Source organism: Bubalus kerabau, chromosome 7 (genome assembly GCF_029407905.1).
Source record: "Bubalus kerabau isolate K-KA32 ecotype Philippines breed swamp buffalo chromosome 7, PCC_UOA_SB_1v2, whole genome shotgun sequence".
NCBI classification, from domain to species: domain Eukaryota; kingdom Metazoa; phylum Chordata; class Mammalia; order Artiodactyla; family Bovidae; genus Bubalus; species Bubalus kerabau.
The window spans coordinates 10,269,506-10,292,358 of NC_073630.1; the positions used below are offsets into that span (position 1 = coordinate 10,269,506).

A 22,853-nucleotide genomic window follows, 5' to 3' on the forward strand; every position below is an offset into this window, starting at 1 on the left:
CACTTTTATGAGAATGTTTTCTTCACAAGATTATCTGTGGATCAGACAAGGATCAGGGTAACTCGGAAAGCACTATGACCTTGGGGAGGAGACGGAAGCTCTGAGATTCAGCGCCAGGGAAAGTAGGGGAGGACAAACTTCTTTATCTATTACTGGGTTTTAGGCCACTTAGTGCCTCTCAGATCTCCCGCTGATTTCTTTTCATGTTTCTCAGCAACCCCCCTAGTCTTCCCCAAGTCCGTTGCTGCTGCTGCTGCGCCGCTTTCCTCTTCCACCCCAACTCTCTGCGAGGTTCCCAGGAAAGCGCCGACCTCCTTCCCGCCTGTCCCATTGCGCAGCCCGGCTTTCGGCTTGGCGCTTCCTCCAGTCCTCCGAAGACGAGTGAAACAAGACTCCTCCATTGTGGATGGAATACGGTGCTTAACAACGCACCCTCAATTGTCACCTCTAGCTTTTCCCCTTATGCCCAAGGCTTCTGACCACCTCTGCACAAATAATAAGACTCAGAGCTCAGAACCTGAAAAACCAACCGCTGATTAGCGTCCCTCCCTTCTCCGCCAGTGAAAAGCAATCCAGTTCCAGCACTAATGCTCTGTATCTTGCAGTCGGATCTTCGCCGACACAAACCGAAGCCGCTGTTCCCTCGCCGAGCCTGCGGTGGTCTTGTCACCTTGGGCGGCCCCCGCCTCCCTCCAGGGCCTGGGCCTTTCCCGGCTACCAGCCCGCGGATCTCGCCGCCCCGCCTCCGGCTCCACCGCGGCCGCCATTGGTGTAGGTCCGCCCCAGAAGGAAGCCCATTGGCCGGCCGGGCCGTCCTTTACCCAGCGCATTCCGCCGCCCGCAGGCTTGCGAGGAAACTTCCTTATTATTGTGACGCCGAAATCGGAGAAACCCTGAGCCAGGTCGGTGGAGCTGTCACAGTCGGAATCCCGAGCGGCGGTTCGGCTGCTGCCGAGGTGCGTGGGGCGGGGGCTGGGGTTCTAGGAAGGAGGGCACCGCGGAGCTGCAGCCGCGCGCCCGCCGCGTTCGGCGCGGCTCAGCTGTCAGCGCTTAGCTCCTGGAGGGGCGGCTGCGGCTGCCAGGCGCTTTCCGCGGCGACCCGGAGCCGGGCGCGCGGGGAGGTCGGGGCCCGGCGCCTTCAGTGCCTGCAGGACGCGGGCGGCGGGGATGCGCCGGGGCGGGGCGGGCAGGGTGCCCCTCTGCCTCGTGTACGCCTTCCAGGCGTTTTCAGAGCTCTCCTTCTGACCTGAAGAGCCCAGGCGCCCGGAGAGGCCGGAAGCCGCTTTAAAGACGGGAGCGCCCCCCACCCCGACTAGGCTGCCTGCAAACTGGGAGGAATTGCGACGCAGAAAGTAAAAAAGAGGATCCTCCCCTTCCTCCTCGCCTGCCCCTATTTAAATTCCGGGGCTCGGGTGACACCGTTGCGGTGAAGGGCCCGGAAGCTTCCTGGCGAAATGGGAGCCGCCGAGGCCTCTGCGTTTTGAGGGACTCCGGCTTCGCGAGGAGTTTGCTCTGCGGTCTGGGGGCTCGGCGACCGCGGTTCCCGGCAACACCCACTTCGCCGATTCCGTGCCGGGTTCGCCTGGTCGGAGTCCGCCTCCTGGGCGGAGCTGGGGCGAGGGTGTGTGTGGACACGTGTGTGTGCGTGTGTGTGTGCGGACACGTAAGTGCGCGGACGGTCGCGGGGGTGTCAGGAACTGGGACGTTCGGGGGCAGGTGGCACTTTGAGTCATTTATGAACGTGTGGAGTGGGCACACCGGGCAGGTGTAACCTGAAACAGACCAACCCGGAGCTGCTGTAGAGACAGCACCTAAAGCAAGTGTGGTTTGATTCGGGGTATGCTCCGTGGCACCGGGAAAATGTGTATTTGAACTTTGCTTTTGGTGTCTCAGTGTTTCTAATTGTTTTCTGATTGCACTTCACTTTAGCTTTTAAGTCAGCCCCATTTGGAAGTATCTTAAATTCAGAGCTAAGCCTTCCAGGATTTTGCTTGCATTCATTACGCACGAATGCTTTAGGAAAGACGATTCAAGCGCTCTCTTCCATTTTTGTGTCTCCTGACTCTTTCCACAAATAGGAAGCTATTTCTAGAACCTTTCATCTGATGATTTGATAACATCAAGTGGGCTGCTTTTTAAACTCCAGACTGAGAAGAAAGAAAAGCGAAATAAAATGAGAATTAACACCCTTTTAAAATGCAGTGACTCTGAAGAGAGATGCTGTCTTGTTTTAGTAGGCGATTACTGTGAAGCTGTCTCTCTTCCTACTTTCTTTTACGGGGGGCGGCATTGTATGTTAGAAAAAGGGAGTAATATATTTAACCCCCTTTTAAAGCAAAATAGAAAAATTACACATCATTGACCGCATGGAGGCTAGGAACCTTCTGGAGAAAGGATGCAGAAATCAAAGAGGAAGACTAGAAACCTCTTTGACAGAACTCTTCTGGCATGAAAGAAAGAAACACAGTTGGTTAGCAGCCAGTTTTACTTTTTCAGTGAGTAGTTGGGATCTTATTTTTGAAAAAAGAGATTTCAGAACGTTCCAAATGGTGTGGTTGGAGCCATTGGTTATAGCATTTCATTCTGAGTAACAAATTTAAATTTCTTAAAATCCACGTAATAAAAGCTTTTTTCCGTTTACATAATGAGAGTTGCACCACTATTAGAGATACAAGATAGTTTTGTTTCCATATCAGAAATAAAAGTAATATTCTCCAAATTTCATGGCAGTTTCTTACATTATGTAGAAATAAAGTTATGATTACACTATCACTTTTTTTTTTTGAGAGACTAAGGTGCCTCTTAGATAGTCCCATCTTGTTTTGCATGAAAGAGGATGTGATGAAAAGGAAGGAAAAATAAGGAAGGCTTCAAAACAGTTGTGGCAAAATATGCTATAATATGTGTGGTACATGGAAAAAATTGAATTATTTTTCAAAAATTATCTTTTTTAACCTAAATGGGAGATTTAAAAGTAACTCTATTTTTACTTTTACATCTACTTACAAATGCTAGGAATTTTTAAATCTATGTCTCTAGGTTCACTGTTAGCATTATGCTCTAACCAACTGAGCTAACTGTAAGTTCACTTTTAGAGGTGACATCTTCATAGTTGGTTAGTGCTTATATTATTAGCATTTAACCAAACTCCGGTCCTGAGTTAAAATATTTGGGGCATATTCAAGCTTGCATAATTTAAATATATTTTCTTTTCAGAAGTTTACATTTCCTTTTGTTTTCAGTAACTTGAAAGCGCTTTGTAGCATTCTGTTAATATATTGATGTTCGTTGTTTTTTTCTTTACTTTGCAGATCTGCAGGGTGAGGTAGAACCAGTCTGGCTTAAGTAACTGATGCCAAGTGTGTTACCCGTGGTAAGTTACTTTATTTTTCTGAACCTCAGTTTCCTCATCTTGTACTTGGGATAATATCTAACTCCCAGAACGGGTAAGAGCATTAAAGAGGATAATCTACGTAAAGGACTTAGATTAATATAGCTGCCTAGAGAGGGACCTTAACAAATCCTGACTGGCTTCTTCCACTGTGATTGAGAGAAGAGAACAAGGTGAACCCAGGAAGTAGGAGACCTAGTTTCTGGTCTCAGCTTCAACCAGTTACTTCTCAGAGGACCGAAGTTAACTTCAGCTGCCATTAAAATGAGGTTAAAAATGTCAGTCTCTTGCCTAGAGGTTGGATCAAATGGACTTTTAAGTTCTCTATAAGAAGATGATCCCTTTGATGGGATAACTCTGTCCCCTTTAGACATTTATAACATTTAGAAATAGTACTTGCTGGTGTCAAGGGCGTGTGTTTATGTGTATGAGCCAGTAAGTGAACTAATTTTATTATGAGGTTGGGTGGACATGGAGAGAAGCCTGGCTAACTGTTGAGATGGCCTTGCTCATCCCTTCTGTCTCTGGCTGACACAAGTTCTAATTCAAGTTGCCTGTAAACATCACCGTCAGCTAATATGAGTCAGCTAATATGAACTCACTTACCGTGTGCAACATCTTCTTTTAATGTTTGTTTCTAAAATCGGAGAAGGAAGATAGCTTGGCTTTGTTTTATTTGAGTGGTGATATAGCATTGCGTTTAATAAGAGCATGGGCTTTGGAGTCTGGGAGATGATATTTGAGTCCTGCCTTTGCCACTTTAGGTAAGTTGCCAGCACAGCTAGAACTTATCTACCGTAGCTAGTACTTATCTGTATGTTCCTGGGCAAGTAACTTAACCTTGCTAAGTGTTGAGGTTATTGTAAAGGACAAATTAAATACTCTATGTGAAGTTTTTTAGTACAGACTCAGGCACACAGTAGGCTTGCAGTAGTGGTAACTATTGCTTTTTCTTCATTCAACAGCTACTTATCAAGCTCTTCCTGTGTGCCAAACACTATTCTAGCCTCTAGGGCTAGAGAAATGAACAGAGAGACTCAGTCCTTCCTTAATGGAGCTTCCATTCCTCAGCTTTAGCATTGAGAAACACCGCTTTTTAAAGACAGCTTGGATTGTAAAAGGCATTCTGCTTTCAGATCTGTGAGGGAAAGCACATTTAGAATGGAGGAAATACATTTTTTTGGTTACAGCTTAGGGAATGTGTATCTGATATTACCTGGCAGACAAAACCTAGCAACTTTAGATTGTGAGAACTCTGGTTTTCTCAGACTTGGGTTCTGTTCTTGAGGCGCTTAAGTAGCATCTACTGTGCTCCTTTGCTCTGCTGGGTACTGGAGATGTACAGATAAGTGAAACCTGGTTCCCTTCATGGAGTAGCTCTCAGTCTACACATGGATGGGGAATTGGTGGGTGAAATGCAGGAAGCAGTGATCCTACCTTAATAGTACTTTTCTTCTTATTATATTGTGACGTATCTGAAAGCATAAAGCAATGTGTGTAATGTATGTGCTGCAAACAACAATAAAAGGGCAGAAGCAGAACATCAGCCATGTCACTGAAGCTCCCTCTATGCTTCTTCCAGATGGTACCCTCCATTGCTACATATATTAATACAGAAATCTCTCTTGGTCTCTGTATTAATACTGACTGTTTTTTATATTTTTTTAACTTCAGCACCACTAATGTTTTTCTTCAAATACTTGTTACACTTGTGTTTGGACCTTGTAAAAAATGCATCACATTCTGCATTCTGAATTCTTTTGTGACTTTTTCCCTGCCTCAGAGCCATTTTTAAGATGCAGCAGAACTGATGCTTATAGATGGAATTAATTTCTTTTTCACTGGTGTGCAGTATTCTATCTTATGCATGTGCTGCAGCTTATCCATTTACTTACAGGTGGACATCTGGGTTGTCTCTGTTCTATGTATCTCAAACAATCCTGAAATGAGCATTCTTGTGCATATGTCTTGGGGTGTATATTATGAGTTTCTTGCTGCATTGTATATTAGGATAGCCACTAGCCGTATGTGACTGCTTATATTAAAAGTATTAAAATTAAATGAAATTAAAATTTCAGCTCATCATTAGCTACATTTCAAGTGCTCAGTAGTCACATATGGCTGGTGGGTCCCATATTGGACAGGACAGATACATAACATTTCCATCACAAAATTCTCAGTTTCCAGGTTTTATCTCATTTTTGATCTCCAGTTCTCAGCATTGTGAAGGGACACTGTAGGTCTTTGGTAAGTTGGAGAGTGCTGGTCATATATCTAGGAATTTAATTACTGTGCCATGGGGTATGTAACATCTTCATCTTCACTAGGTAATAATGCGCACTTGTTTTCCAAGGTGGGTGTGCCAACTTATACTTCCACCAGCTGTGAGTCAGAGTCCTGGTTGCTTTGTGTCCTTGACTTGGCACTGTTAGACTTTTTAATGCTTGCCTGTCTGGTCAAGTGTCTTTTTCTGAAGGCAGCTTATGGCTTATGCACACAATGGAAAGATCATCCTTCTAGTACGAAGCCCAGCACTAGGTAATAAAGAAGGTGCCACCTGGGGCAGAGTCATCAAGGGAGGGGTAGGAATGTTTCCTGTGTTGTCTAAAAGGGTCAGAAGACCAAAGTCCAGTTGAAGTTGGAAACAAGCAAGGAGTGGATTCACATTGTTGAAAACTTCTCTCTGCCTTCTGGGCTATTTCTGCCTGTGGTAGTAAACTTTCTGAAAGTAAAGTATGTCATTAGAATAAATCTTCTTTGTTACTGGAGTTAATTGTTCATTTGAGTTTTGGCTCCAGATTTATTTAAAGCTTGGATCTGGGGAGTGCCTGCAGAGCACTGGAGACTGGGACATTCCCTTTTCCTGCTATTGGAAAAGACCCTCCCTTTCCCACATGTCATTCAGGGCAGGGCTCCTGAGTTTATTTGAAATGGAGCTTATCCCTGTCATAAATGAGATTAGAAGTCCTGCCTGAGTGTTATTTATATTTAGATTTTAGTGATTTTCAAAGAACCAAGAATCAGTTTTTAGGTTGATGTTTGCATAGTCTGATTAGTAAGACAGAGTTTAGGAGTTGCAGCTTGTCTTTTAGTGTTCAACTCTAAGACTGATAAAAGGAGATTTATGTACCTACCTTGAGCCCCGTGCAGTGGAAGCGCAGAGAAAAAACATGTAAAAACCTTGTCCTTGCAGCCTCAGATTTCCCATGTGAAAGTTCTGCCTGCCAGCGGTGGTGCAGCCTTGGCGGAACAGCAGATGCTAACCACAGGAAGAAGGCAGTCACAACCCCAGCCCACTGGGGGGCTGCCCTGTGTTCTGAGGCCTCCGAAGAGCACGTGGAGTAGGAGTCACAGTACCTGCAGCCTCTGACAGTTACCCTGAGTGCTGAACGCCAGGCTCAGCACTCGCTACAGCCCTGTTGCTCTTTTTGCCATTTTAGGGACAGGAAATGGCCTTAGAGTGTTTAAACATCTTCCCCAAAGTTTCACAGCTAGCACATGGTTAATTCAGGACTTGAACTTTGATCCTTTTGACCCTTGTGAAAGTTGCTCAATCGTGTCTGACTCTTTGTGACCCCATGGACTGTATAGTTCATGGAATACTCCAGGCCAGAATACTGGAGTGGGTAGCCTTTCCTTTCTTTAGGGGATCTTCCCAACCCAGGAATCAAACCCAAGTCTCCTGCACTGCAGGCGGATTCTTTACTGTATGAGCCACCTTAACCAAGAATAGATGAGGAGAGGCACTGGGAAAAGTAGGAGGTGTGATGTGGAGGAAACAGAAGGTTCACCTTTCTTCCTTTTGTGTTGTGATAGAGAGAGGTAAGAGGCCAGGCTGAAGTGGCACAGGACAGCCAAGGTAGCTGGTTTGGGTGCTGAGCCAGCGTATAGCCCTATATTCTTCTGCGGCCTTTTTTTTTTTTTCTGACTGTGTGGCATGCAGGATCTTAGATTCCTAACCAGGGGTCAAACCCAAGTCCGCAGAAGTGCAAGTGCAGAGTCTTAACCACTGGACAGCCGGGGAACGCCCCTGCACCCCCGCCCCTTTTTTTCCAGCAGCACCTTTTGTAATGGTATGTTTTGAAGAGAAGTAAAAGATTCTACTCCTCTAGAAGCAAGGGAGAGACAATGAGCGAGGAAAAATGGGAGGAAGGACACAGGAGATCAAAATGCGAATTTATGAAGAACATTGCCAAAGGCAGACTTTTAAATCCATGGACACCAGTAGCTACTAGATATGGGGGTTCCACCAGAGTGTACTTTAAGTGAAAGCTGTGTTAATGTCTGGCATCTCTTGGACACAGTGAACTTTTCTCCTGACAGCTAGATGATTTTAGTACCTCCTGCTCTAGTTTTGGCAGAGCATTGTGATGAGCTGGACTGTATCTCCAATGAAGGTTAATATTTCATTCATAGAAATATATCTTATCTGTGGTTGCTATTTAGTTACCCCTGAATTAGTAGTTTTCATTTGACTACTTGAAGATTGCATTACTATAACTCAGGTAGGAAGAATTTTAACAATGGCCCTGTTTATCTTTTTCCATAAATGGTTCCTACTAGTCAGTAAGGGATGAGGCCATACCTCAGGCTGCTTACCGAGGCTTGCGCTTGTCCAGAGCACCCAGAGTTCAGCTGACTCTCAAGGATTGAATCCGTGGTGGCTCAGATGGTAAAGAATCCACCTGCAATGCAGGAGACCTGATTCAATCCCTGGGTCAGGAAGATACCCTGAAGAAGAGAATGGCTATACATTCCAGTATTCTTGCCTGGAGACTCCTGTGGACAAGAGGAGTAGCCTGGTGGGCTATAGTCTGTGGGGTCTCAAAGAGTTGGACATAACTGAGAAACTAACACTCTTACTTTCACACTTTTAAACAAACTTGTAAGAGACTGATGGATACAGGATGCCAAATTAATAGTGGAAAGTAGAAACTTCAGGAAGGCTGGGATGCTTTGGTCAGCTGCTCATGGTATTCTTTTCCCATACTAGGATCTGCTTTGGAAATCAGTTATTTGAGCTTGCTTATTAATCATGGAATCTATGTGGGCAAGTGGCTGGGTAAATTTATTGATTAGTGTTATGGAGTCTCATCTACCCATCTCTACTACTGGAAAGTAATTACTTAGCAGATCAGTCAGCTTGACTGAATATGGTACCCTTTTTCCCTGGACAGTGCTGGAGATACTGGGGAGTTCTGACTGTCTGGTTGTCCTTTTTCTAGGCTCTAGCATACTAGTCAAGAGCATATTCTCGGACTTAAATTCTAGTTCTGCCACTACCTTGTTTTGTGATTTAGGCAAGTCACTTCAGTACTTTCTGTCTCACTTTCTTTATCTTTATTCTTTTTTTGTCTTCACTTTCTTCATCTACAAATTTGAGGTGATAATGGTAGTACCTACCTCATAGGAGATTAAATGATTTAATACCTGTTAATCATGTAGAAAAGTACTGGACTCAGCATAAGGTCAGATGAAGTGTTATCTGCTATTATTATTAAAGTATAATTTTTCTACTATCAGTCAGGAGTTGTTTTTTTTTTTTTTCTCAAGTGACAGAGATCCAATTCAAACAAACTTAAGCAAACAAAGAAGGGTCTCATTGAACTGTATAGAGTTGATTCTTGTAGTGGTTAACTTGTATGAAGTTGCTGCAAAGACCAAATTAGTGAAGACTGAGCCATTTTGCTCCCAGGGAGACACAGGGTTAGTTAGTTTCCTGCTGAGAGCCTCTATGTCTAAGATCAATACATAACTTTGTATTGTGTGAATTTAAGTGTGTTTCTGGGGAGAATTCCCTAGCAACCCAGAGGTTAGGACTATGTGGTTTCACTGCCCAGGTTTAATCCCTGGTTGGGGAACTAAGATCCCACAGTCTCTTGGTATGGCCAGTGGTGGGAGTGGGGGGGTTTCTGTTTAGATATCTTATTCGATGAATATTTCTTACAAATGATTAACTCTATACAGTATTTCTTTATAATAAAACACTAGTCAGGAAGAGTTTTTGTTTCTTTTTTAAAAGATGTTTTCCTGAACGCTGGGTAAATTTCTTTGGGTTTCAGCCTTGCAACGCTGCTAATGCACTCTATGATCAGGCATCATCTCATGAATCTACAGATTAAGTTGCTTTTCTATCACTTGTGTGGCTTCATTATGCACTATGGATGTTACTTTAGCACTTTCCTAAATGGTCACATGTACAGATCAGTGAATTTCCTCTTTTTTTTTTTTTTTTTTTTTTTAAATTAGCCCTGACTCACAGGCAGCAGGACTGGAACTCATGCATGAACAGAGCTCATCTATCACATATATTATCTTTGGCCTTCTCCGAGTGTTTTGGCCAGAGTCATGCGCACCTCTGTGCAGGAGGACATAGGGTTGTTATCAGATAAAGAGAGACAGTTCAGTTGAGTTGCTCAGTTGTGCCCGACTCTTTGCGACCCCATGGACTACAGCACGTCAGGCTACCCTGTCCATCACCAGTTCCTGGAACTTACTCATACTCATGTCCATTGAGTCGGTGATGCCATCCAACCGTCTCATTCTCTGTCTTCCCCTTCTCCTCCGGCCTTCAATATTTCCCAGCATCAGGGTCTTTACCAATGAGTCAGTTCTTTACATCAGGTGGCCAAAATATTGGAGTTTCAGCTTCAGCATCAGTCTTTCCAATAAATATTCAGGACTGATTTCCTTTGGGATGGACTGGTTTGATCTCTTTCAGTCCAAGGGACTCTCAGGAGTCTTCTCCAACACCACAGTTCAAAAGCATCAATTCTTTGGCACTCAGCTTTCTTTATGGTCCAACTCTCACATCCATACATGACTACTGGAAACACCATAGCTTTGACTAGATGGACCTTTGTTGGCAAAGTAATGTCTCTGCTTTTTAATATGCTGTCTAGGTTAGTCATAGCTTTTCTTCCAAGGAGCAAGCATCTTTTAATTTCATGGCTGCAGTCACCATCTGCAGTGATTTTGGAGCCCAGAAAAATAGTCTCTCATTGTTTCCATTGTTTCCTCGTCTATTTGCCATGAAGTGATAGGACCAGATGCCATGATCTTCATTTTTAAATGTTGAGTTTTAAGCCAACTTTTTCATTCTCCCCTTTCACTTTCATCAAGAGGCTCTTTAGTTCCTCTTCACTTTCTGCCATAAGGGTGGTGTCATCTGCATATCTGAGGTTATTGATATTTCTCCCGGCAATCTTGATTCCAGCTTGTGCTTCATCCAGCCTGGCGTTTCTCATAATGTACTCTGCATATAAGTTAAATAAGCAGGGTGACAATGTACAGCCTTGATGTACTCCTTTCCCAATTTGGAACCAGTCTCTTGTTCCATGTCCAGTTCTAACTGTTGCTTCTTGACCTGCATACAGATTTCTTAGGAGGCAGGTCAGGTGGTCTGATATTTCCATCTCTTTTAAGCATTTTCCACAGTTTGTGGTGATCCACACAGTCAAAGCCTTTGGCATACTCAATAAAGGAGAAGTAGATGTTTTCCTGGAACTCTCTTGCTTTTTTGATGATCCAACGGATGTTGGCAATTTGATCTCTTGTTCCTCTGCCTTTTCTAAATACAGCTTGAACATCTGAAGTTGACTTTTCCCATACTGTTGAAGCCTGGCTTGGAGAATTTTGAGCATTACTTTACTAGCGTATGAGATGACTACAATTGTGTGGTAGTTTGAACATTCTTTGGTAGTGCCTTTCTTTGACATTGGAATGAAACTGACCTTTTCCAGTCCTGTGGCCACCGCTGAGTTTTTCAGATTTGCTGGTGTATTGAGTGTAGCACTTTCACAGCATCATCTTTTAAGATTTGAAATAGCTCAACTGGAATTCCATCAACTCCACTAGCTTTTTTGTAGTGATGCTTCCTAAGGCCCACTTGACTTCACATTCCAGGATGTCTGGCTCTAGGTGAGTGATCACACCATTGTGGTTATCTGGATCATGAAGATCTTTTTTGTATATTTCTTCTGTGTATTATTGCCACCTCTTCTTAATATCTTCTGCTTCTGTTAGGTCCATACCATTTCTGTCCTTTATTGTGCCTAGTTTGCATGAAATATTCTCTTGGTAGCTCTAATTTTCTTGAAGAGATCCCTAGTCTTTCCCCTTCTATTGTTGTCTTCTATTTCTTTGCACTGATCACTAAGGAAGGCTTTCTTATCTCTCCTTGCTATTCTTTGGAACTCTGCATTCAAATGGGTGTATCTTTCCTTTTCTCCTTTGCTTTCGCTTCTCTTCTTTTCACAGCTATTTGTAAGGCCTCCTCAGACAGCCATTTTGCTTTTTTGCATTTCTTTTTCTTGGGGATGGTCTTTATCACTGCCTCCTGTACAATGTCACAAACATCTGTCCATAGAGCTTCAGGCACTCTATCAGATATAATCCCTTGAATCAATTTGTCACTTCCACCCTATAATCGTAAGGGATTTGATTTAGGTCAGACCTGAATGGTCTAGTGGTTTTCCCTACTTTCTTCAATTTAAATCTGAATTTGGCAATAAGGAGTTCATGATCTGAGCCACAGTCAGCTCCTGGTCTTGTTTTTGCTTACTGTATGTAGCTTCTCCATCTTTGGCTGCAAAGAATATAAGGAATCTGAATTCGGTATTGACCATCTGGTGTTGTCCATGTGTAGAGTCTTCTCTTGTGTTGTTGGAAGAGGGTGTTTGCTATGACCAGTGCGTTCTCTTGGCAAAACTCTGTTAGCTTTAGCCCTGCTTCATTCTGTACTCCAAGGCGAAATCTGCCTCTTACTCCAGGTATCTCTTGACTTCCTACTTTTGCATTCCAGTCCCGTATAATGAAAAGGACATCTTTTTTGGGTGTTAGTTCTAGAAAGTCCTGTAGGTCTTCATAGAACCGTTCAACTTCAGCTTCTTTAGCATTACTGGTCGGAGCATAGACTTGGATCACTGTGATATTGAATGGTTTGCCTTGGAAATGAATAGATATCATTCTGCCGTTTTTAGATTGCATTCAAGTACTGAGTTTCAGACTTTTTTGTTGACTATGATAGCTACTCCATTTCTTTTAAGGGATTCTTGCCCACAGTAGTAGATATAATGGTCATCTGAGGTAAATTCACCTGTTCCAGTCCATTTTAGTTCACTGATTCCTAAAATGTTGATGTTCACTCTTGCCATCTCCTGTTTGATCACTTCCAATTTACCTTGATTTATGGACCTAACATTCCAGGTTCCTATGCAACATTGTTCTTTACAGCATCGGACTTTACTTCCAGCGCCAGTCACATCCACAACTGGGTGTTGTTTTTGCTTTGGCTCCGTCTCTTCATTCTTTCTGGAGTTATTTCTCCACTGTTCTCCAGTGGCATGTTGGGCACCTACTGACCTGGGAAGTTCATCTTTCAGTGTCCTCTCTTTTTGCCTTGTCATACTGTTTATGGGGTTCTCAAAGAGAGACAGAGAGTAGACAAAAGGGCAGTCGATAACACCTTTGAGGAATTTATTTTGAGCAAAGCTTCCTTCTTCAGAAAGGTTGTACCATCTTGGGTTGCAGCTTTCTCTTTTGCTTTTTAGCCATGGCCTCTATCCCCTTTTTATTTGATGCATAATGTTCTTTACATTTTATTGATGAGCAGTGTCTGTTGATGGATACGTGGGTTGTTGCTGTTTTAGTTTCATATGAGTAAAGCTGCTGTGAACATTGTGTATAGATCTTTGCATATATAGACGTACAGTCATGCTTCTTGATACCATATTTCTAGACATATTGTACTTGGCTGGTTAAGAGGATGGGTTAATGCTGCTGCTGCCTAATCTCATCCTGTATCTCTCAATGCAGAGTACTTTCACTCTCAGAGGGCAATTTTATTTTTAAGTTTCTAAGACACCTTGTGTTGTGTACTGACTCCATATGTTTTTGTGCGTGTTCTTGCTTCTTTAGGTGACATATAAATCTGCTTGGCTGGCAGTGTAACCCAGTGGGTAAGAGTGTGCACATTAGCATCAGGCCTAGATTCATAGCCTGGTTCTGTTCTTTCCAGCTCTATGACCTTGGGAATGCTTCTTAATCTCTCTGAGCCTTGCTTTATCTGAAAATGAAGCTAAAAATAGTGCTTAGGGCAGAGTTGTTAAGATGAAAAGAGATAATGATATGAAAGGCTTATTAGCACAGTGACTGTGGTATGGGCAGCACTATGATTGTTTATATAATTATTGGTAGGAGAGAGAAGATAAACTCATGAAACATTAAAAATGAAGAAAGAAATTAGTATAAATACAGCAGCTGAGCAGACTGGGAAAATTAAATTAATGACTAGATTATATGATCTTGCTTCTCGTTTAAAATGTCTGTCCTACCTCCTCTCCATCCCCATTCTCTCCCTAGTTTGCATTTTATCTCTCCTCCCATCTTTCCCATCACTGCATTTAACTCAAAGAATAATATTTAAGTTTAAGATTTTATTTTAGTTTTAGTCTCTACACAGAAATAAAAAACAGAAGCAGAGCTTCCTGATTAAGACAGTAAATTAAGATGCAGTTTTATATTTTATTTTGGGTCTTTTTATGCCTTTCTGGAAAGCCTGAGGAGTTCAAACAGTCATATAGTATTATATAGGTAGTCCGATAACATTCCATTGTTTGGAAACCTCACACTTCACTTCATCAATTGATGGGAATTTTTGTTATTTTCACCTTTTGGTACTATGAGCAGTGCTGCTGTGAGCATTCATGTGCCAATTTTTTGTGGAAATATGTTTATAATTCTCTTGTATATATACCTCGGAGTGAAATTATTGGATTTTAAGTGGTGTTGGAGAAGACTCTTGAGAGTCCCTTGGACTGCAAGGAGATCCAACCAGTCCATTCTAAAGATCAGTCCTGGGTGTTCTTTGGAAGGAATGATGCTGAAGCTGAAACTCCAATACTTTGGCCACCTCATGCGAAGAGTTGACTCACTGGAAAAGACTCTGATGCTGGGAGGGATTGGGGACAGGAGGAGAAGGGGATGACAGAGGATGAGATGGCTGGATGGCATCACTGACTCGATGGACGTGAGTTTGAGTGAACTCCGGGAGTTGGTGATGGACAGGGAGGCCTGGCGTGCTGCAATTCATGGGGTCGCAAAGAGTCGGACACAACTGAGTGACTGAACTGAACTGAAGGTAACTGTGTTTAGCCTTTTGAGGAACTTTGAGACTGTTTTACATTTACATTCCTACCAGCAATGTAGGAGGGTTCTAATTTATCCACATCTTCACCAGCATTTGTTATTATCTGTTCTTTTCTGATGATAGCCCTCTTGTTGTTGTTTGTTTAGAAGTTAGTCATGTCTGACTCTTTTACGACTCCTTGGACTGTAGCCTGCCAGGCTCCTCTGTCCATGGGATTTCCCAGGCAAGAATACTGGAGTGGGTTGCCATTTCCTCCTCCAGGGAATCTTCTCTACCTAAGAATCAATCCCGAGTCTCCTGCACTCCAGGTGGATTCTTTACCACTGAATCACCAGGGAAGCTCTATAGCCCTCCTAGTGGGTGCAAACTGGTAGAGAGAGAGATATGAGCTTTTGTTTTTGCTTGTATACAAGGGAAACATGAATTTTTAAATGGTAGCAAAACGTTGGGGGTAGTCAGCTATAATCAGCCAAAGGTTGAACACCTGCTAAATCAGAGAGGTATATGTTGTGATGTGGTCTGTGCCTGAGGCAGTTAAAAATCTGGCTGAGGAGTTCAGTTGTAAAACACAGAGAAAGAGTCCATCAAGGCAGTATAGTAAATGTGTCAGAGGGATGCAGGCTGACTGTGGCTGGAATGGTCCCCAGAGGCTCTCAGGTAGGAAGTGAAGCTTGACCCACATCCTGAAGCATGTGTGAGAGGGAATGGCAAAGAAGATAATGTATTTTTTCTCATTGCTCATGTTTGAGTGGTGAATTATTACAAGCTAACAATTGGCTACATAAAGGAATTAGTTCAAACTTAATTAAAAAAAAAAAGACCCTCCCCCACCCTCCGCCAGAAAACTCAAAGGAAAGGTACAACAAGAAAGGGCAAGGTGAAGTCATGAGGGTAATTTCAAAATAGGTATTGCCATCGTGCTCTGCAAAGATTGTTTCAGCAAGTCACCTGAACTCAGTTCTTCATCAGTGATCCGAAAACCACATTCTGTGTTCACTGTTCCTTGACAGAAAGCAGAATTTATTTAGAAATTTTAAAAACTCTTACCAAAACACAAAATGGCATTATTACTATAACTACTGAAGCAATAGTAATATGTTTTATTTTGAGATCCAAGGTATATGAAGACTATTAAGGGGAAAGCTTTTTAAAATTGATGATGTTTATTCCTTAAAGTGACTTTTTTCTGACCCTCCATCCCTTTTTTTTAAAGCTTTCTTCTAGGCTACATGACTTCCTGAACAACGAGAACAATGTTATGTTGGGGATATTGGTCTCTGGGCCAACCTGGGATCAGCTCTAACCTGCAGGGCATTGTGGCTGAGCCACAGGTGTGTGGATTTATATCCGACAGAAGCGTCAAGGAGGTGGCCTGTGGAGGAAACCACTCCGTGTTCCTGCTGGAGGATGGCGAAGTTTACACGTGTGGTGTGAACACCAAGGGGCAGCTGGGCCACGAGAGGGAAGGAAACAAGCCGGGTAAGTGGCTCTTGTCGGCCTCCATGACTGGGGAGTCAGGCTGAGGACCTGAGGAGCTGGTTGAAGATTTTCTTATCGAGTGTTGACCTTTTAGGGAGGCTCTCCTTATGGTGAGAAATGGTGAGGGAGGTTCTTAAATTGTGACTTGGTAGTATTTTTCACAGTAGCACGTGCCGTTTTCTTATTTGCTGTCTTTTTTAATTCAATCCAAATCAAGATTCCAAAGCTTCATGAAAGAAGAGCCTTGGTGTTTTTAGTCTAGATGCTTTTTCTCTTTTGTGTTCTTTTAGGAAAGTCAGTTTGGCATCAGGATGTGACTGCTTCCCTCTTTTTTCATATTTATTCCCTCCCACGGCAAAGTGGCTATGTTCTATAATTCCCCTGTTCAAGTGTTAGTATTAATTTACATTTGTTAATTTTTTTGTTGACCCTTGGTTAAAGGGCTGCAAGGCTGGTCTTAAGGATAAATTATGAAGTGTGTGAAGCATGGTTTCTGGGCTCTTACCCCATTCTTTGCCTCCAGGTTCCCTCATTAGAACCTCCCTGAGAACCATCCTCCAACCCCTAGGCCTGCCCACCTGGAGCAACACCCAGCGTTCTACAGGGGTTCCTAACCACTGGGCCCTGGACTCGGGGGAGTTCAGGGAAGGGGTTTGTAGTGTGGACCGTGCGTTTGTACACCTTTATGTGTACAGCCCACCTGATAACTACGTATTTTCAAATGGAAGTAAATCCTGTTGTTCACTGAAATAATTCAATTAACAGTGCTACCGGTTCATTATTTGAGTTAATGAATCCTAATCATTATGTGTTTAACCAATTAATATAATACAGAATCATAATATATAGCTATTATGGTGGTGGCAAAGTTTTTGACTTTTAAAAACACTTTTCATGTTGGAAAAAAACAAGAGGTCTTTTTCCCCACTCTTCCTGTAATAACTTGTGTTTTACATGAAGCTTCTCTGCTTGCCCTGTTCCCAGGTGAGAGCCACTATCTAACAGCTCACACCTGCAGAGGGTTTGATGGGCGGTCCCAACCCAAAGGCGTGCTCCTTTGTGGGGGAATGTCTGCATTTAAGACCCACTTTATCTCTGGGTTGGGAAGATTCCCTGGAGGAGGAGAATATTAAAACCACTCCAGTATTCTTGCCTGGAAAATTCCATGGGCAGAGAAGCCTGGTGGGCTACAGTCCATGGGGCCGCAAAGAGTTGGGCATGGCTGAGCACACGTACACGTTAAAAGATACATAAGGCCCCCTTTGTACCAGTGAACCTGCACGGACTTGTGCTCACCCTGGCCAGCCTGTGAAGGGCGTGTTTTGGGATCAGGAGGAGATCTTTCCAGTAACTCCTGCAGAGACACCATGGTGAGTGTGAACCCTGGAGTCAGACACACCTCGTGCAGGAGGCATTACCTCTCTCTGACTCTGTTTCTGAGCCCAGGCTCTTTTCCTTTAAAAGGAGACTTCCTACCGTTCTGTGGCTCTTGATGAAGTAGATTCTAATGATAAAGAAGTCTCCCCAAAGCCACTTTAGCCTGTGTGGTTACCGTCCCCTCTGTCTCCTTCTACCCCGCTCTAGTCTGTTTTCTCTGTGACTGCCTTCTGTCAGGCCACCAGCACTCAGGAGTGCCTCACTGCACACCTTGGTCCTAGGGGCTGGAGCTGGAGGATTGGACCTGCGGTGGCAGCTGAAAAAGGAAATGAAACCCTTGCAGGCCAGCGATAGCAAAGATCTGCAGATGGCACCCTGGTGAATACACCTGAGTGCCATCTGCCATTCTTCTAGCCAACCCTCTGGCCAGAGCCCCCGGGGCTGGCGCTGGGCGGCTGGTGGGGCTCTGGAAGCTGGTGGGCGACCTGGGAGCGGTCAGCCTGCGTCCTCCTGCACTTGGCTTGGCCTGCACCCACTCCCTGGAGGCTAGGCTAAGTGATGGCGAGAGACTTGAGCTAGAGGTGTGCCAAGAAAGCTTTCGGATTAAATCATGGAATCCAGCCCGTGCTTGTAATCCAAATTTGGAATAAGCCAGGTTCTAGTGTAAATTACAATGGACTCCAGAAATTTCTGTTGCTGGTTAAGCTTGCCTGTTAGTTATAAACTCCGAGGCAGCTGCAGAATGGTGCCTCTTTGAATGGAAAGATTCTGTGGGTGGGCACCTCCCTTTCTTTAATTTTTTCTTCGGTAGGTGTGCTCTAAATCTGGGTGCCGTTGGGTTTATTTTTAAGGAGTGGGAAAAAGAGAATGAGCTTGTTTCCTGTATGTGTGTATTGAGAACCATGGCCTGGGGTGCTGCTAGGCACGGAAGGCACGTCAGTGACAGAGGGGCCCTGTTGCGGGAAGCCTGCGCTGGCCGGGCCCGGAAGGGATGTCAGTGACAGAGGGGCCCTGTTGCGGGAAGCCTGGGCTGGCCGGGCCCGCGGGAACGCCGTTCCTGAGTCGCCCCTGTGATCCTCGGGAGGGAGCTTGTGAGAAGGCCACCTCCCCAGAGAGTCTGCTTCTGGGCGCAGTGGGCGGGTCTGCGATTTCAGGTCAGCATCAGTACCCAGTTCAAAGGGTTTAGCAGTAGGAAGGGTTAGAAAGAGCGAGGGGCAGGAAAGGTGGGAGAAGGTGGTGCTGTTGGGGATGCACAGGGACAGAACCCTTCCAGGTGAACGTGTGCTGTGAGTCTGTCCTGCCAGTCGTGAGATACCAGTTTCTCCACTTTGTCTCTAGCTGGCAAAGTTGCAGGGTACCTGAATTCACTTTTGGGGGGAGGAGGAATCCTGTCCTGGTCAGCAGAGCAGTGGCATAAAGCCCTCCACAGCAGTTTTGAAAGTTTTTTTTTCCCCCTCTCTTTGAGAACATCGGATTGTTTCCTGTGGCTTTTGCTGCTTCTGAGGCTGCTGTGCTTTCTTTGTACTCTGATTTCTTTCCTCCCTGACGCGGCCCTTGTGTGACCTGTCAGTTGTGTGTCTGTGCCTGGCGCAGGGAGGGTGTTTCCAGGCCACCTCAGTACTGGAACTCCAGGTTATGCAGGCCCAGGTGTCTTCCCAGTGTGTCAGACGGCCTGGGGTTCTAGCTCGGGTGTGTCCATGATTCATTCATTTGTTCTTCGGCCAGAGGTAGAGGCCTGCGTTTCCCAGAAGCATTTTTTATCAGCAGGATCTCAAAGCCCCATCTAAACTCAATGTCCAACTTTTAAAAATAAGTGTCAGGCTTATTACTGTGGTGCGTACTCATCTCCCATAGGACTGTTTTCTCCTTGCTTCTCTCCCTCACATTGTGGTATCAGCCTGTCTCCTCCCCAAAATCAAGGAGTTTCAGTGCTTAGGACAGCATAGGATGATTACTAATTTCCTCATGTTTTTGTCCATGAAGTCATCGCAGCTTAGAGCGACGTTACGGGAAGATGTGTGTGCCTCCTCGTTTTCTTAAATAAAGCAAGCAAACAGAACATGAGTTTTCTTCTAGATGATTTTTTAAGTAATTAATCCGTAACTGAACATTAAACAAATCTTGAAGTATTTTACTAAATTAAAGTAGAAACTAGTTGCCCACAGAAAAATGTTCAAAAATTTTGCCTCATTTTACTGTGCTTCTCTTATTCCCGCCCATCCACGTTGTAAGGGACAGTTCTTTTCCCGCACACACTCTGATTTCCCATACTGGGATTTTTAGCATAAGCTAATCCTTGTGTTATCAGGAATGTCTGAATTTATGTAAACCTCCTCTAACCTTTCTTCCTGTCTTGAGTAGGCAAAAACTATGGTAGATGTAATTATTTAGTTTCACCTATGTTAAATTTAAAAAATTCTGCATAGATACCCCAGGAAACCTTTCCATAGCAAACCCAAAGGGTAACTAATTATAAACAGACTAACATCTCTGTGCAGCGGTATTTGATTCATACTTGTGACTGGTTCCTTTTACCTCCTCCTCAGTTTCTCTCCTTGTAGGTAATTTAATCCAGTTCACATTTTGTATTCAATCAGAGTATTTCCATAATGCCCATCACCATATGTAACAGCTCTCCCGCTGTTTGATAAATGAGGTTTATAAAGCAGAGCATCTCAAAAGCCTCAATTCCCAGAGCTGTAGTTGCTGCTAACCCCGGAGAAGTAGCACTTTGAACCAGCTTATCAGGTTGCTCTAGGGCATCTGAAGGACGCAATAACTCTGTCATGTTAATCAGCTTTTGCCAAAAAGCAAACTAACTGAGCTGAAAGGAAATAGAAGAAATCCTGTGGTGACTTTGTAATATTGAAACACGTATTTCCCTGGGCATAACTCTGATATAAAAAGCAGAAGGTGCCGTAGCAAATATTCAGATCTCAACTCTGTCCTTGTTAGGAGCCCATCTCTTTCTCATTAGGAATTGCAGGTGGTTGGGGCTGGGAGTGGGGCTGCACAGCCCTCTCTGATGAGGAGGAGAAGGGTAGTTATCAACCTTCGTAGGGTCTGTTGATTTGTTGACTGCTTTCATAGCTGAGTGGACAGCTTTCTGGTCCAGAGGCCTAGGGATCGGGAGCAAATGTCAATACTTTTTATTTCCTGGTGTGGTTAATGAAAAGTCACTTTTTTTCTGTCTGTAGTACTCTGCCTACTTTCTTGAAAGACATTTTGAATGTTTTAGAAAATACATACTTATTAATGAGCATATTCTTCAATGTGAGATAATGTTTGTGTTCTAAATATTTGTAGTTTACTTTTAAGTAATTAACACAGTGGTTTGCATCATGACATAAGTGTCAATTCATGTCAGTTTTAAAAGTGGTTAAGTATACATACTACAAGCTCTTTTCATCTCAACATGCTGAGTATTTTTAAGCTGATACTTCTCACGATAGTCCTGTAAAGTAGGTCAGTATTATCTCAGGTGTATGTAAAGAAGAGGAAAGAGAGTTGACTGTGAGTCATGGTCGGGTACCAACAGTTTGGTTTTAATAATCCTAGAATTTTGTTCACAGACATCTTTTTAACCTCAGGCTGTTTGGGAAGGCCCAATAGAATTTTATTTCCAAGGTGTCTTTCTTGTTTATATTTAATTTCCACTTAGTCCTTGTAAAAAGAAACAAAAAGATAAGTTGGCCACCAAGAAGCTTGTATCTTTAATTTACAGGTTGAATACCACATCTGATCAAGGTGTTTTGATTAAAGGTGTGGAGAAGCAGTTCCTTTACATCTTTAAAATCATTAGATGACTGTTTGTCAGCTGACAAAAAGGCTTTTGTGCTTTTTTGGGTATCATAATCTGGGGAAAAAGAACACCTGATAATTGGAAGATAGATTTTTGCCTTGAAATTTACCTCTTGTTCTTCGTTCCTTTATTTCCTCGAATTACTTACTTCTCGTGAAGTCATGGAGCTAGCAGACATTTACGGAGTGGTTAGACTGCCAGGTCCCACGTTTGTTCTAGACGCTGCCAGGACACAACATGCTCAGTGCACAGCTGCCTTTTGGTAGTTGATAGGCCAGGTGGGAATAAGGTGTGTTCCTGTGAAGCTTTCACAATGCAGTTCCCCTTGTGCCAAGCGAGTGATCGAGGTCCCAAGCGTGTCCAATTTAGAGTTGCGGTGGAGACTTAGGTCTAAGTCGGGTCACCAGCAGTGCTGAATTCTGATTTCTAAGAATTTTTTTTCCACCAACACACATATGAAGTTCAAGTTTACTGCAGATTTGTGAGCTTGCAGGAGGAGTGAGCTTTACAAGAGCTTTACAAGGTGCCAAAGACAGGGCACCTTTGGTAATGGCGTCAGTGCTCCAGGGATGTTTCGTGATTTTAGTAAGTCCGCCCTTGAATGTTTATGTTGTAATAATGACTGCCTTGTCTGGCACTCTTGATGAACTCTTGTCTGGCTTGGTGATCTGTGATCTGGACTGATCAAGGATAGGTAAATGGTTCTAAATTTATCAGTCTGGATGGGGTATATCTAGTCAGCTGGTGTTTCAGTGGTTTAGGAGCTACTGCAATCTTCGAGTAAATGCCCTTTGATGGCATGTAATGTTGAAATCTGCGGCAGTTCTGCAACGGATATGGTCTCATATCCTTACAGATTTAAAATAATTTTTCTCTAATTATTCAGATATGTTTTTCAATTTCTATTATACATAATTACTAACTAACTCAGAGCAATTGAAGTTGTTATGTGAGTGATTTTAGAGTGTTAGCTAACTATGCAGACAATATAATGAATAAGAGCATGGACTCTGGAGCAACTTATGGGTTGGAATCAACTCGCTGGCTGTGTGATTCTGAGAAAGTTGCTTAACCTCTTTGTGTCTCAGTTTTCTTAGTTGTAAAGTGTGGATAATGTTAATAACATCTACCTATTAGGACTGTTGTAAGGATTTAGTAAGCTGTATGTCAGTCAGATGTTTGGAATAATGTCTGGCTGAAAGTAAACATTTAATTAGTCCTAGCTATTTGGAGAAGGCAATGGCAACCCACTCCAGTACTCTTGCCTGGAAAATCCCATGGACGGAGGAGCCTGGTAGGCTGCAGTCCATGGGGTCTCGAAGAGTTGGACACGACTGAGCGATTTCACTTTCACTTTTCATTTTCATGCATTGGAGAAGGAAATGGCAATCCACTCTAGTGTTCTTGCCTGGAGAATCCCAGGGACGGGGGAGCCTGTTGGGCTGCTGTCTCTGGGGTTGCACAGAGTCGGACATGACTGAAGCGACTTAGCAGCAGCAGCTATTATTACTGCTAGGCCTCCCAGGTGACTCAGTGGTAAAGAATTTGCCTGCCACTGCAGGAGACACAAGAGACGTGGGTTTGATCCCTGAGCCAGGAAGATCCCTTGGAGAAGAAAATGGCAACCCACTCCAGTATTCTTACCTGGGAAATCC

The 22,853-nt window shown here is 43.6% G+C and overlaps 1 protein-coding gene across 9 annotated transcripts in view; it reads left to right on the forward strand.

The window, feature by feature from the left end:
- Positions 1 to 807: 807 nt before the first annotated feature.
- The window catches only part of HERC3 (HECT and RLD domain containing E3 ubiquitin protein ligase 3), a 144,660-nt gene continuing 122,614 nt past the window's right edge, over positions 808 to 22,853 (forward strand). For 2 of the 9 annotated variants that reach the window (XM_055587608.1, XM_055587612.1), the window contains exons 1-3: positions 810 to 956; positions 3,312 to 3,373; positions 15,754 to 16,019. In XM_055587608.1, coding sequence (XP_055443583.1) covers positions 15,794 to 16,019 — 226 coding nt within the window. In that variant the 5' untranslated portion in view covers positions 810 to 956; positions 3,312 to 3,373; positions 15,754 to 15,793. Of the gene's footprint in view, positions 957 to 1,237; positions 1,353 to 1,450; positions 1,664 to 3,311; positions 3,374 to 15,753; positions 16,020 to 17,069; positions 17,390 to 22,853 lie in introns of those variants that run through there. The other 7 variants (XM_055587616.1, XM_055587613.1, XM_055587610.1 and 4 more) reach the window with 7 other exon arrangements.